Raw genomic sequence first — 14,879 nt, 5'->3', positions numbered from 1 at the left:
CCTTTCCTCAAAATTTCATCAAAATCCATTCACTACTTTGAGTTACATTGGGAACCCACCAACAAACAAACCAAGGTGAAAACATCACCTCCTCCAACAAAGTTGGTGTCGGTAAACTAAAAATGTTCTTTCACCATTGTCCTAAAATCAAAGTCCTTCCCATGCCAGGACTTCCCAGTCAGTCTCCCGTCCCAGTACTAGCCAGGCCCTTAAGGTGCGCGTGGGTGCAGCACCAATCTCAGTTTCCATAGCCCTCAGCCTCCCGCCTATACAGCTAAGGTTACAGTGGGGGGCTGATCCTTTGGTATCCGCAAGAGTTTGACTCCCCTCTCACATCTGTATTGCAGCGTGCCTTGCCAGACAGCAGAAGGTACCATTTTTATGATGGTCTTTGGTATGACCCGACTGACAGTAGAACTCGCGATCTCCCAATCGAGAGGCGGACTGCCCTAAAATGGTCTTGCATTATTTCCTCTGCCAAATTTCTTCCCGCCTGGACGCCTCCCTGGGGAGGTGTTCCAGGCATGTCCCCCTGGGAGGAGGCCTCGGGGAAGACCCAGGACACGCTAGACGGACTATGTCTCTCGGCTGGCCTGGGAACACCTTGGTGTTCTTCCCGAGGAGCTGGCCGAGGTGTCTGGGGAAAGGGAAGTTTGGGCTTCCATGCTTAGACTGCTGCCTCCGTGACCCAGTCCCGGATAAAGCGGAAGAAGACGAGAAGACGACGAGAAATTTCTTCCCAACGTAACTCAAAAAGTAGTGAACGGATTTCTATGAAATTTTGTGGAAAGGTGGGCCATGCGCCAAGGAACAATTGATTCGATTTTGATACAAATCCAACTCTGTGGCTTGGTGGAGGTCTGAACTCTATCAAGTTCCATATGCTGTCAGATTTACTAGAATTATTAGACCATTACTGTTTGGCATATAACACCACAACACTGTAGTGGGGATAGGATAAAGACATCACTGCTAGTGTATGTTTTAACATATGGGTATTGTTGTCATCACTGCTGAACTCGATCCGGGCTTGACGCGAACCATGTTTGGTTGACTTGGCCAGAATTGCAGCAGCAGGGTGGTCAGTACCTTTCTGCACACACATTCACAACTATGGTCAATTTAGAGTAGCCAGTTAACCTAACCGCATGGGGAAAACTGGAGTACCCAAAGGAAACCCATGCAGACACGGGGAGAACATGCAAACTCCACACAGAAAGGCCCCCCCCCCCCCATCAGCCACTGGACTCAAACCCAGAACCTTTTTGCTGTGAGGTGACAGTGCTAACCACTACACCACCGTGCCGCCAACATACTGGTATAATTGATGTCATCTAATATTGCTTGATGCTAAGCTCCATTTACGGTTGGTGTAGATGCTCTCCTTATGTCCACATGTGTTCTTCAGAGTTCTCCAGTTTCCTTCCAAAAATGTACAAGTAGGTGGATTAGCTATAACAAGATCAACTGTGAGCTACTGCTCACTTACGTATCCCCCCTCCCCCACTTTCACTTGTATCAGAATGCAAGCAATCGGACACTTATTATGAATATTGACTTCAACAAATAATGAACCCTGAAACGAGTAAGTAAAGAGCAGTATCTTTCCCCAGGGATTTCAAATAGCATCCTGGTAAAACGTCATTTTGAAATAGCATTTTGCTTCTTGAAACAGCGTCAAAATCCACCCTGTGTGTTTCGTAAATACATTCAAATCGGTAAACAGGAAGTCGATGTGAGACAGACCTGAAAACGACATACGTGGTATAGAACCCCAAGCTGAAGCTCGGTACCAAATATCAAGCAGTTGTACCGTGTATACCGTTTATACCGTTTTCAGGTCTGTCCCACATCGACTTCCTGTTTACCAGCTGAATACATTTGCTAAACATATAGCGTGGATTTACAAATTTTTCGTAACATTTTTTCTCAGCAACTACAAATCACAGCTGGAAAAAAAAAGTTACGAAAAATTTGTAAATCCACGCTACATGTTTCGCAAATACATTCAGCTGGTAAACAGGAAGTTGATGTGGGACAGACCTGAAAACGGTATACATGGTATAGAACCCCAAGCTGAAGTTTGGTACTAAGTGGCTACAATTTGTGTTTTTTTCAGACGGACGGAAATACGGACGGACAGAGGTAAACCAGAATACTACAACCCCCACCCCACTCCTTTGGCGCGGGGGTATAAAAATTTCACCTACAAAGATTCCACCACAACACTGACCAGTATAATGCAGCTATAATGGAACCCGCCCAAAGGGACCAATAAAGTTCTATCTAATCTAATCTAATCAAATCATCACAGCTATACGAGGTTTTCTCGAACCTAGTGCCACAGAATTAGATACACCCTATTGTCTAATGTCTCTGTATGCTTTAATACAGTATTAAGATTTACTTTCACTGGAACTAAGAGAGCCAAACCTGTTCCCACAGCAAGCTCCATGAAGACATGGTTCGTCGAGGTTCGAATGGAAGAACATGTGAAGCCTGGACAGAGCCCTGACCTCAACCCCACTGATGATTTTTGGGATAAACTGGAACGCTGATCCCATGCCAGGCCTTTTCACCCAACACACACACACCTCACGAGTGCTTTTGCTGCTGAACAAGCAAATCCTCCAAAATCTAGTGGAAAGCCTTCCCAGAAGAGTGGAGCTTATTACAACAGTACAAGAGGACTACATCTGGAGAAGGATGTTAAACAGGCACACATGGTCGTGACTCGTCAGGAATCCAGGTATTTTGTGTTTTCCATGAAAAGTCACACTTTTATTTACCACCATAAGTTGCAAAACGAATAGAAAATATAGTCAAGACATTTTTCTGGCCATTTTGAGCATTTAATCGACCCCACAAATGTGATGCTCCAGAAACTCATGGTGCGTTCATGTGCTATGGGAATTATGGTAAATACCAAACGCCGACATGGAAAGCACACATGAACGCCCCCTCTTGTGGTATTTTCCACTGGGCAACTCGTAGAAAATTTTGATACACGAGTTGCCGAGATGAGATGAACTTGAACCTTTTCAACATGGCGGCGAGCGGTACAAGACACTTGAATGGTAAGCACTGTACGCTACTCAAGTTTTTTTTTTTTTTACTAGTACTAGTGGGTAGTTTTTGGTGTCTATGCAATGTTGCGTCATTAACAAGTGTAATATAATACGTTAGAAATCCGTTTCCTTTAAAAATGTGTTATGGTTTGTTTTTACCTATCCAGAGCAGACGCTATTGCTAACGATAGCTAACTAACTATTGCTAACTAGCAGTCCGCGTCCTTTGTCAACAACAACAAAAGCATGGGAACACAACACACTGGTAAATACCACTTCCCAACTGGAAAATATCATCTTCCCATAGCACATGAACACAGCATCAATCTGCTCAAAGGAAGGTGAGTTTTATAGCTTCTCTAAAGAGCTAAACTGTTTTCAGCTGTGCTAACATGATTGTACAAGGGTTTTCTAATCATCCATTAGCCTTCTGAGGCAATGAGCAAACACATTGTACCATTAGAACACTGGAGTGAGAGTTGCTGGAAATGGGCCTCTATACACCTATGGAGATATTGCACCAAAAACCAGACATTTGCAGCTAGAATAGTCATTTACCACATTAGCAATGTATAGAGTGGATTTCTGATTAGTTTAAAGTGATCTTCATTGAAAAGAACAGTGCTTTTCTTTCAAAAATAAGGACATTTCAAAGTGACCCCAAACTTTTGAACGGTAGTGTACAAAATTCCAGAGGAATACCATGAATCTGGCAACACTGATTACTATATACACACACACCCCCTCCGGAAATGAACAAGTTTTACATGCAAACACTTTCTGACTATAAACCAAGGGTAGCACGTTGTATCATTTATCAACTCATCAGGTCCTCTCTCTCACTTTCTCACTTCATAAGCGGACAAGCAACAGCAAATAGAGCAAATAGAACAGTTACAAAAGCACGTAATCGCGTCTGGCACTGCATTTACAATACACGGTCAGGGAATAAGGCTAAGGGCCTCTGCATGCTCTTGCGACAAGGCTTTCGCAGATAGCTTTTCGCAGACAGTTGTAATTTATCGCTGAGCGGGGAGTAATAGGCGTGCGCGATGTTATTCACCGCCACAACGCAAGGGGGCGCGAAGTCGCGAGGAGTAGTTGGTGGGTGTGGTTAGTGGCGTGTTTATCCTCCGGTTACTTATAATGACTAGAACTGGAGTCGTATAGATGTACGTACTTCCTCACTTCCTCGATCAACCGCTCTTCGTGCTGCTCCATCTTTGCTCGTGTTTTTAAAAATGGCGCTCGTGAAAACAAACCAAACCGGGAAAGTAGGGAAGCGGAAGTGCGTGTACAGCGGATGTAGAGCGGACCAATCAGAGCTCTCTTGTCTGCGAGGCTGTCTGCGGTGGTCACAATTTTTGGGAGGTGTGCACAGAGCGTCTGCGAAGGGGGGGGGCTTCGCAGACGCCATCTGCGAGGCCATCTGCGAGGACTGGGTTGTCAGCATAAATTGGCCTTAAGAGTCGAGGAAAACAGGACCGCCTCGGTCACCAAGCGGACCAAACGCTGACGTACGGGTGATCATTCCTGCTTAAACCTTTATATATAGGATGTAGCGACGTTCCTGTGTGTGAACTCAAATAAATGGCCTGCTTATGGCTCCTCTTCTTGAAGATACCATAAATAATCTTCCTAAGGAGGCAGATTAACAAATGCAGCGGTTTAAAACAGTCGATTGTCTAAATATGTCTAAAACCTTGCTGGCTAAATGTGATTTCCTCAGACACTAAATGTCAAGCTTTGATAAAGCTGTTGGAAAAGTGTGCGCCGCAGTGAAACAGAGACAATCAATTTCTTCTTTTTTTTCATTACGCAGGAGAGAATGAATACAAAACTGTGAGGAACGTCTCTGCTGCTTTCTGGTGTCTCATATTCTGTTTGGGCATTTCAGTCCTTCAGTCTGCTTCTTGCTCAGTCACACGTTCTCTCTCTCTCTCTCTCTCTCTCTCTCGGTGTGTGCGCGCACAAATTTTTTTTTTTTCCTCTAGGAGCCCTGGGGCTTTCCAGGTGGATCACATGCCTGTCCAGCAACAAAAAAAAGAAAAAAATAATAAATTTCTGCTTCAGTCTGGCTTGTTCTGTCCTGCGCATGTGCACACACGACACATTTTTTGTCATGCACAAGTAATGTGTTCCAAACAGATCCATATCCAAGTAGGAGTTGTACAATTCAGTGTCGTCCCCCCCCCCCCCATTTGTTGACTCGTACCCCTTTTCCACCAAATCAGTTCCAGGGCTGGTTCGGGGCCAGTGCTGGTGCTGGTTCACAACTCGTTCAATTTGCGAGCCAGCTGAGAACCAGTTTGCTTTTCCATAGCTCGCGGTGCTAAGGGAAGCCACGTCATTACATCGCTATATACGTCAGTTACGTCGCTACGTTTGCATAAACCTTGGCGCGAATATCGAAGCAAAAACAACACGGAAGAAGCGGCAGCAACAACAATAATAATAATAATGGCTGACTTCGCGTTTGTACAGCTGCTGCTTCTCGTCGCTTAAAAATGGCGATCTTTTGCGGTCTTGTTATTGTTGTTGGTTTTAACAACTCCGCTACCCCACTGACATAAGCGGTTTTTTCCTCTGGCCCAGCAGAGAGTTGGTGCTAGCCTGGAACCGGTTTTTCTGGCCCCAGAGCCAGTTCTTTGTCAGTGGAAACAGAAAACCCGGTTCCAAACTAAGCACTGGCCCCGAACCAGCCCTGGAACTGATTTGGTGGAAAAGGGGCATCTGTCTGGTTGATGGTTGTGGCGATTAACAGATCCAAATACAAATAAATATGTACTATTATACCCCCGCTCCGAAGAAGGGAGGGAAATACTGATTTACCTCTGTCCGTCCATCCGAAACACCCTTTTTCTCAGCAACCACAAATCATAGCCACTTGGTGCCAAACTTCAGTTTGGGGTTCTATACCGTTTTCAGGTCTTTCGATTACGTTCATTATGTCTTATATTGAATATTGTTAGTTTTTTCTTTTTTATCAGACATCTAATTTTTTAGGTTTGTTTACCTGACATGTTTCGACGTACGACTGTCGTCTTCCTCAGAGTGTCACCAGATGTTATTGGTGACGCATCTTTTATCAGCTGATGTTTCCGAAGGCGTGGCCTTCCTGTCTGGATTGACAGGTCGGTCACGCCTTCTACTGTCAGTTTGTCCCCTGCAAGATGGCACTCCAGGTATGGGAGAGCATGTATGCTCCCTCATCTCGGTTGATGGTCCTCGGGCTTCGCTTACAGATCTCTATGGCCTCCCTGATCCAGCGCTGATGTTTATTATCTTCTGTGCGGATGACTCTGGCATTCCCCCAGTCCATAATATGATTTTCCCTTTTGCAGTGATCTGTTATGGCTGACTTATAATTTTCCTGTTGTGCCTTTTCTTTTATTGTTCGGGTTTGTCTTGTAGCTGTCTCCTTTTCGCACTCTTTCTTATGTTCATTTTTTCTTGTATTGAAACTCCTTCCTGTCTCCCCAATGTAAGTTTTATTGCATAATTGGCATGGAATCTCATATATGGTGTTGCATCTGTTTTCCGGATGTATTCTGTCTTTGGGATGAACCGGGATCTGACGGAGTGTTGTGTGTGGTTTGACAGGTGTGTTAATGTTGCGTTTCCTCATTGCTCTTTGAATGCGTTCCGTTATTCCTCTGATGTACGATAATGTCACTACTCCCCTGTGTTCTTGTTTGTTGGTTTGTTTTTTCTCTTTCTTCTGTGTTTTATTGTTTTTGACCTGTTCCACCCCTTTGGATATTGCCCATTGTGGATATTGACATGCCTTCAGTGCGTGTTGTATATGTTGTTCTTCCTGTTCTTTGTCCTGCGGATCTGTAATTATTGCTGCGCGTTCATGTAATGTTCTAACTACGGATATTTTGTGCATTATGGGGTGTTCGGAAGTCCAGTTTAAATGTCGGTCGGTGTGTGTGGGTTTTCTGTGTACTTTTATTTTGATGTCCCCCTCTTCTGTGTGATGCATTTTTAAGTCCAAAAATGCTATTGACTGCTCCGTTTCCTCTTCATGTGTGAATTTTATATTGCCGGTATTGTCTATAGTATTGAGATGGTCGGTAAGTTGTTGAGTGTGTCCCCTCTTTACTTTTTCCAATATGTCGTCCACATACCGTTTCCAGAGTGTTGGTCTGTATTCCGCTGGTATTGTAGTGAGTGCTTTCCGCTCCAGGTCTTCCATGAAAAAGCCGCACATGATGGCTGATAGTGGGTCTCCCATGGCAAAACCTTCCTTCTGTCTGTAAATTGTATTCCTGAACTGAAAGTATGTGGATGTGGCGATGAATTGAAGGAGTTGCGTAATGTCTTGTACAGTGAGGTTTGTGCGTTTCTTGAGCGTCCTATCTGTTTTTAATTTGTCTTGTACTACCTGTATGGTGGCTTCCGTGGGTGTTCTGGTGAAAAGAGATGACATCGTGTGAAATGAAAACTTCGTCTTGTTGCATTTTTATGTTTTTTAGTTCTTCTGCCAGTTGTTTTGAGTTTTTGCAGTGTTGGTCTGTGAGTCCTAGTAATGGTTTAATTATTTCGGTGAGTGCTTTTGATAAGTTGTATGTGACTGAACCAATGCTATCTACTATGGGGCGTAATGGTGTTCCTGGTTTGTGTATCTTTGGTGTGCCGTAAATCCTGGGGATGACATTGGCTGTGGGTACTAAATGATTATATGCCTGTTTATCGATTTTATTTTCATCGTGTAGTGGTTTGAGTAATGCTTTAAGTTTCTTTTTCTTGTCTTCTGTTGGGTCTTTTCTTAATATCTCGAAGGCATTGTCACTGAGTAATTCCATCATTTTGTGTTCATATTCTTCGGTGTCCATGATAACTACTGTTCTGCCTTTATCTGCTGGGAGGATTGTGATGTCTTTACTTTTTGCTAACGTTCTCATGACTTTGGCTTCCTGTTCGGTGATGTTACTGGGTGGTGGTTTGGCCGTTTTCAATAGACCAGCTATTGCGTTTCTTAGTGCTGCTTTTTGTCCCTGATCCTGTATTTTCTCACATGCTAATTCAGTTGCCAGAATGAATTCCTCGTGTGGTATGTTGTTCGGTGTGACAGCGTAGTTGAGTCCTTTTGCTAGTATACTGCGTTCTGCTTGTGAGAGTTTGTACCTTGATATGTTGTAAATCCATTTTTCGTTGATGTGTGCGTGCTCCGGTTCTGCCTTCTTTTTTCTGTGCGATGAGTTTGTCCAGTTTTCGGATTTGTCGGGTTTTTGTCTCTGTGAATTCCTGCTCATGTATGTCTGCCAAGTGTCCGTGTATTGCTATTTCCATTTCCTTGTTTTGGGGAAACCGGCGTTTGAAAGTTTCCATCTCCCTATGTAGTTCGCTGTTGATATTATTGAGTTTGCCAGTTGTGCACCGTATCCGTTCTTTTACCAGAGTCATCCGCACTTTCCTGATCATCTTTTCCGCGTTTCTGGTTGGAATCGGGTTCTTGATGATCAGGCTGGCCGGTACGACGACTTCATCCTGGCAGCGCAGATTGAATCTCAGGTGATTCCTGTAGCGTGCCCGTTTTCGCGTCAATCTTTCAAGGCGGCGAAACTCCTTGATGCTTTCATCTCCATACCTTATTCTTTCGATTATGTTCATTATGAGGGCGGCACGGTGGTGTAGTGGTTAGCGCTGTCGCCTCACAGCAAGAAGGTCCTGGGTTCGAGCCCCGGGGCCGGCGAGGGCCTTTCTGTGCGGAGTTTGCATGTTCTCCCCGTGTCCGTTTCCTCCGGGTGCTCCGGTTTCCCCCACAGTCCAAAGACATGCAGGTTAGGTTAACTGGTGACTCTAAATTGACCGTAGGTGTGAATGGTTGTCTGTGTCTATGTGTCAGCCCTGTGATGACCTGGCGACTTGTCCAGGGTGTACCCCGCCTTTCACCCGTAGTCAGCTGGGATGGGCTCCAGCTTGCCTGCGACCCTGTAGAAGGATAAAGCGGCTAGAGATAATGAGAATGAGATGAGATGTTCATTATGTCTTATATTGAATATTGTTAGTTTTTTCTTTTTTATCAGACATCTAATTTTTTTAGGTTTGTTTACCTGACATGTTTCGACGTACGACTGTCGTCTTCCTCAGAGTGTCACCGGATGTTATTGGTGACACATCTTTTATCAGCTGATGTTTCCGAAGGCGTGGCCTTCATGTCTGGATTGACAGGTCGGTCACGCCTTCTACGGTCAGTTACATTAGGGAGACAGGAAGGAGTTTCAACACAAGAAAAAGTGCGAAAAGGAGACAGCTACAAGACAAACCCGAACAATAAAAGAAAAAGCACAACAGGAAAATTATGTCACCCATAACAGGTCATTGCAAAAGGGAAAATCATATTATGGACTGGGGGAATGCCAGAGTCATCCACACAGAAGATAATAAACATCAGCGCTGGATCAGGGAGGCCATAGAGATCCGTAAGCGAAGCCCGAGGACCATCAACCGAGATGAGGGAGCATACATGCTCTCCCATACCTGGAGTGCCATCTTGCAGGGGACGAACTGACAGTAGAAGGCGTGACCGACCTGTCAATCCAGACAGGAAGGCCACGCCTTCGGAAACATCAGCTGATAAAAGATGCGTCACCAATAACATCCGGTGACACTCTGAGGAAGACGACAGTCGTACGTCGAAACATGTCAGGTAAACAAACCTAAAAAATTAGATGTCTGATAAAAAAGAAAAAAACTAACAACGTTTTCAGGTCTGTCGCACATCGACTTCCTGTTTACCGACTGAATGTATTTATGAAACATATAGCGTGGATTTACTAAATTTTCCTTACACTTTTCTCAGCAGCTACAAAGCGCAACTGCTGGATGTTTGGTGCCGAGCTTCAGCTTGGGGTTCGATACCACGTTTACCGGTTTCAGATCTGTCACACATCGACTTCCTGTTTATCGACGGAATACGTTTACGAAACGTATAGCGTGGATTTACAAATTTTGTCTCACACTTTTCTCAGCAACTACGAATCGCAACTGCTTGATACTTGGCACCGAGCTTCGGCTTGGGGTTCTATACCGTGTGTACCGTTTTCAGGTCTGTCGCACATCGACTTCCTGTTTACCGACTGAATGTACAGTATTTACCAAACACATAGGCTGGATTGACGCTATTTCAAGAAGCAAAGTGCTATTTCAAAACGACGGTTTTGAAGCAGTAGCTCACCGTTGATCTTGTTTAAGATTGTGAACTGTGCACAAAATCGGGCAATCTCATAATCACCACCAGGAACATCTTTTCAATGGGGTCTTCATACGGTCATACACACACTCGTTATCAGGCATACACATGAAATGAAAACACAAACAATTCTGAATGCGAGTCAAAGTCTGGCAACATAAAATAAACTAAAAATAGTGGCAGTGTGTTACACCCCTACTCCAGTGCTCCGACAGACACGCCCATTTTCGAAAATATTCCACTCGCGTTCTTGCTGGATGCTTTTATGCTTGACTGATCACCAGAACCATACACACAAACCAAGAGCATGCAAAGCTACCATAATCCAGCTCTTCCTATGATAAGAACCAGTCAAATCACAGTTGTAAACTATCGCTGCGATACTCACCTCGTCCTGATGACAGCACGGAGCCTGAGAGAGAGAGAGAGAATATGTGTGTCAGTGCATCAATTTAAACATCAGCAAGGTTCCTCTGGACCATAATAAACACTTCAGCAAAGAAGACACAAAGACTCCTGTGTAAGCACGTTACACACAAACAAGAAAAACTCCTCAAATGCTTTTGTTAGAATAAAATATACAAATGAAAAACAGAATCCTTTACCTAGAAATTAGATCAATTATTTAAGTGTTTGATTTGCAATGCTGATGTTTTTCGTGGCCTTTTTGGAGCTCCAGACATTCAGTTGGAGGAAAACATGCGCCACAATTTCTCCAAACAAAGTGAATATTTGAGATACATTTACATCCCATGTCGTCGCCTACAGCAAGAAGATAAAGCCTGAAAGTTATTTATTCATTCTGTTTAATCCTACACAAGGCTCCTTAAAAGCATTTTATACAAGGAAAACTGGGTGTGAGGCAAGAATACATCATAGATGGTTAGAAGTAATGCAAAGAAAACAAAAGCCACCATTTGTTAGTGATCCACGGGCAGGTTCAAACATCATGGTTCGCCTTTTCCACCAGGAAAGAAGTCAGCAGGCTTTTGAACTTCCACCTCCAGGCCATTATTAAAAAATGTTCTGTTTCCGGTCCACCGGCCGGGTGAGTGCCGTTTGTGCGGTTGAAATTTTTTTTTAACGCCGGTTTTTCGACATTTTTTTCAGGTTCGTAAATCTAAAATCGAACTTGACATTTACACATTCCGCGCAGAATATAGAATCGAACCAGCTCTGCGCATGCGCCGTGCGGCACAAAAAAATGGCAGCCATCATGAAGGAAGGAGATCCGGAGTTTTCAAACATTTGCTTAAGTGTGAAATCGCAAAATGGTATTCTAGCGAACAACAAAATAGCAAAGATTCAGAAAAACAAATCATTCAGTGATCATTTAAATAGTGTAATTTCATCCGAACTAGGCCTAACGCTCGATTTAGAACTACAAAAAGTCCGTGTGTCGGACCATCACAAACCGTTACTGGAAAATTCGTTCGATCTTGATCCATCCGAGACGTTACAAACAGCTTTTGAGTTTTGTTACGCGAAATTCATTACCTACTTTGTTAATGACCCTGACAGATCTGTAGGAGAACCTAATAGATCTATTCAAAATGAGAACGGAACTGAACAAAAAAAAAATGCGTTTACGGAACTAATGCGGGTTGGCTGGACAGAATTAAAGACTGCGTCTGTAGCAAATAAAAAAAGTTTTTGTACAAGTTTCAGTTGATTAAACGGTCATATTTTATTAAAGGTCCCATGGCATGGTGGTTTGTTGATGCTTTAAACGGGCTCGTGGAGGCTTCCGGATGTTATATCCGCAGCCTTTCTCGAAATGAACCCTCGGCACGTAAATATAGCCTCCTGGGAGAGAGCCCCATTTCAGCGCTTTTCCCAGTGCGTCGTTTTGCTAATGAGAAGCAGGAGGCGGGGAAGGGTAGAGGGTGGGGGCGGGCCATGGGGGGAGGGGGAGGGGCTTGACCAAGCTGCGCGCGCACACACATACTCGCTGCTATCAGCGCCTGTAGCCACGCTGCTAAGACAAAACCCCGTTCTCCCTCAGACTCCTTTCGTAAACTCAACGTGACACAGAGAACAGAGAGTGAGAGTGTTCGGAGTGGTAGTTTACGAACGTATAATACCCTAGGCTTGAATGCATTGCGGAGCAATAGTCAAACATAAGCTCATAAGTTACAGTCAATTTCCAGACTAAACTCAGTTTAACAGAGCATGCTGCATGCTCTTTAGTTTTGTAGCGCAGATTACCTGGCTAACTGCAGGAAGCGGTTAGCTGCACAGCTAATGTAGCCATTGCTAGGCTAACGCACCGATTTTAAAACACGGCAAAACGACCAGTTATACACTTACTTGTTCGGTGTTTGTTGCTGATGCGGCAGGGATGCTTGGTACGGACCCAGGCTTCAGTGACAGTTGATGTGCAAAACCTGCCCTGTACTGACCCAAGTTGTGGAAACATTCCTCAGGAAAATGCTTCCGACAAACATACACCGTCTTAGGTAGACTCGACGGCGTATTATTGAAGTAAATAAAATTAAGCCACTGCGTCTTCAGGGGCTCTCCCGTCGGCAGTAAAAACAGACTCTTTTCTGTGTTGTCACATCCATGTACAGGGCAATTTCCATGTTTCGCTCGCTTAGGTGATGCCATGTTGTTGTGTCCTCTATGGTCTCCTCACTACAACTGGGCGGGGCAATCCATACAGTGGGTGGGAATCCAGAGGGGGGGGCGTGGGGATCATCTCCCTTGCTGACGTAGTAAAGGGAAGAGCTCATCAACGCGCCGTTTTGACGCGCCATTCTCAAATGTTGGGCATAGTTTGGTTTACACATTATGAAATTTCTAGCCACTGGGGTGACTTAAGAAGGTCAGAGGAACTCATTTTAACGTTAAAAAACCTCAAAGTAAAAAATTTCATGCCATGGGACCTTTAAATAAATAGTTAATAAATCAAACAATCACATGGTTAAGATATGTCAGCTTTAGTTGAGCTTACAAAAAACATCTAATAAAAAAGAATTATTTGTTAATCGTAATTGTGGTAAAAGCTTCAATTAATCAATATTGATATTAATAAGTTATATCATCCAGTCCTAATCCCATGTGATCTCGTTTGGACGGTAAACCTGTTGGTACAGTTAAACGCAGCACATGAATGAGGCATCTTTATTCTCGGCTACTGTCTAGACGCTATACCAGAGACGGTTGAAGAATCTCCACTTTGCCCCATCCAATATGGTGGCGAGGATGTTTATATGTCTATGCCTTTCTCCATCACTCACACGTACTCTTATTGAAGCAGCGCGCGACAAGCCTCAACAGGAACTACGGGTGACTCGCAGGGCCAAATTAGAATTTGCGTTAACGGCACTATTTTTTTTAAATCGCGTTAAATTGAGATCGCGTTAACGCGTTAACTTTGACAGCACTAATGTATATATAAATCCCTCCCTCCCTACTGAAAATTTTTTTGCTCACCCGGTGAACAGGAAACGGATTTTTTTTAAGGATGGCCCCAGTATGGTGCAACAGCTTCAGCGTGAACTTCATTACAAGAAACATCGACCCTTTGCTCGGATGTGTCAGTTGGTGGTGTATTTGCATAACTCTGCTTGCGCAGTTACAATGGCGTTTAATAGGAGAAAATCAGCAATCCCAAACAGAACGGATATTATTCTGTCCACATTCACTGGATATGAGCAATCGCGCACTCTGATTGGCTACTCTTCTACTAGGATATCAGCTCATATACTGCGAGTAGAGAAAAACTCAACGTCGATGTGCAACAGACCTGAAAACGGTATACATGGGATAGAACCCCAAGCTGAAATTTGGTACCAAGCGGCTATGATTTGTGGCTGCTGAGAGAAAGGGTCTTTCGGAGATACAGACGGGATGGACGGAGGTAAACCGATATACCTCCTCCTTCGGAGCGGCGATATAACAACGATACCACAGACGCTTCTTTATTGTGAAGCGGCAAAATGATTCTTTCCTTCTCGAAACTTTCTTCTCCTCTCCCAAATTGGACAGTAAGATGGAAGACCTTGCACTGATGATGCTCATTTAATGCTCTCAAAGTGCTTTGAGAAGACAAAGAACTGGCGTCGGAGCAGCTCTCAAACACAATAGCAGCAAACAACCGAGACTAAAGAATGTGATTCCAATATGATAAAAAAAAAAAGAAAAACCACACAGACAACGCTGAACAACAAAGTCTTTTTTGTTCTTTTCTTTCTTGTGTAGAGAGATCATTCTTCTTCGTCACTTTGCTTTTCTTCTTCTCAGCTTTTAAGCAAGGAGTGTCGAATCAGTCTCATTTTCTCAGAGGCAGCTTGTTTGAAAAGGGTACATTGTCTGTTTTCTCCTTTGACCAAAAGGAAAAAAAAAAAAAAAGTCGGAAATTTCACACCGCCTTTCTCCTTTCCAGCTCATAAACGAGCAGTTAAACTGCACAGAGATGTGAGAATCTATATTTATGCATTCTGTATCCTCTAAACTGTCTCATGTACGTCTTTCTTTGTAAAACACCACCAATCCAGTATATTCAACATCAGGGTCATGACAGTTTATCATTTATCTCATTTTTCGAGCTCATCTTTGGCTCCTGAAGGCATTCTGGCATGCAGTTCTCTCTCGTTACGGCCCTA

General features: G+C 43.8%; 1 protein-coding gene across 1 annotated transcript in view; it reads right to left on the bottom strand.

Moving 5' to 3' along the window:
• The window catches only part of LOC132874213 (cadherin-4-like), a 362,483-nt gene that overhangs the window by 162,971 nt on the left and 184,633 nt on the right, over window positions 1-14,879 (bottom strand). The window contains exon 3 of the mRNA XM_060910202.1: window positions 10,658-10,681. Coding sequence (XP_060766185.1) covers window positions 10,658-10,681 — 24 coding nt within the window. The remainder of the gene's footprint in view (window positions 1-10,657; window positions 10,682-14,879) is intronic.

Source organism: Neoarius graeffei, chromosome 26 (genome assembly GCF_027579695.1).
Source record: "Neoarius graeffei isolate fNeoGra1 chromosome 26, fNeoGra1.pri, whole genome shotgun sequence".
NCBI lineage: Eukaryota > Metazoa > Chordata > Actinopteri > Siluriformes > Ariidae > Neoarius > Neoarius graeffei.
Note: the sequence above shows the minus strand (reverse complement) of the source record. Positions and strands in the feature narration are given on the sequence as shown.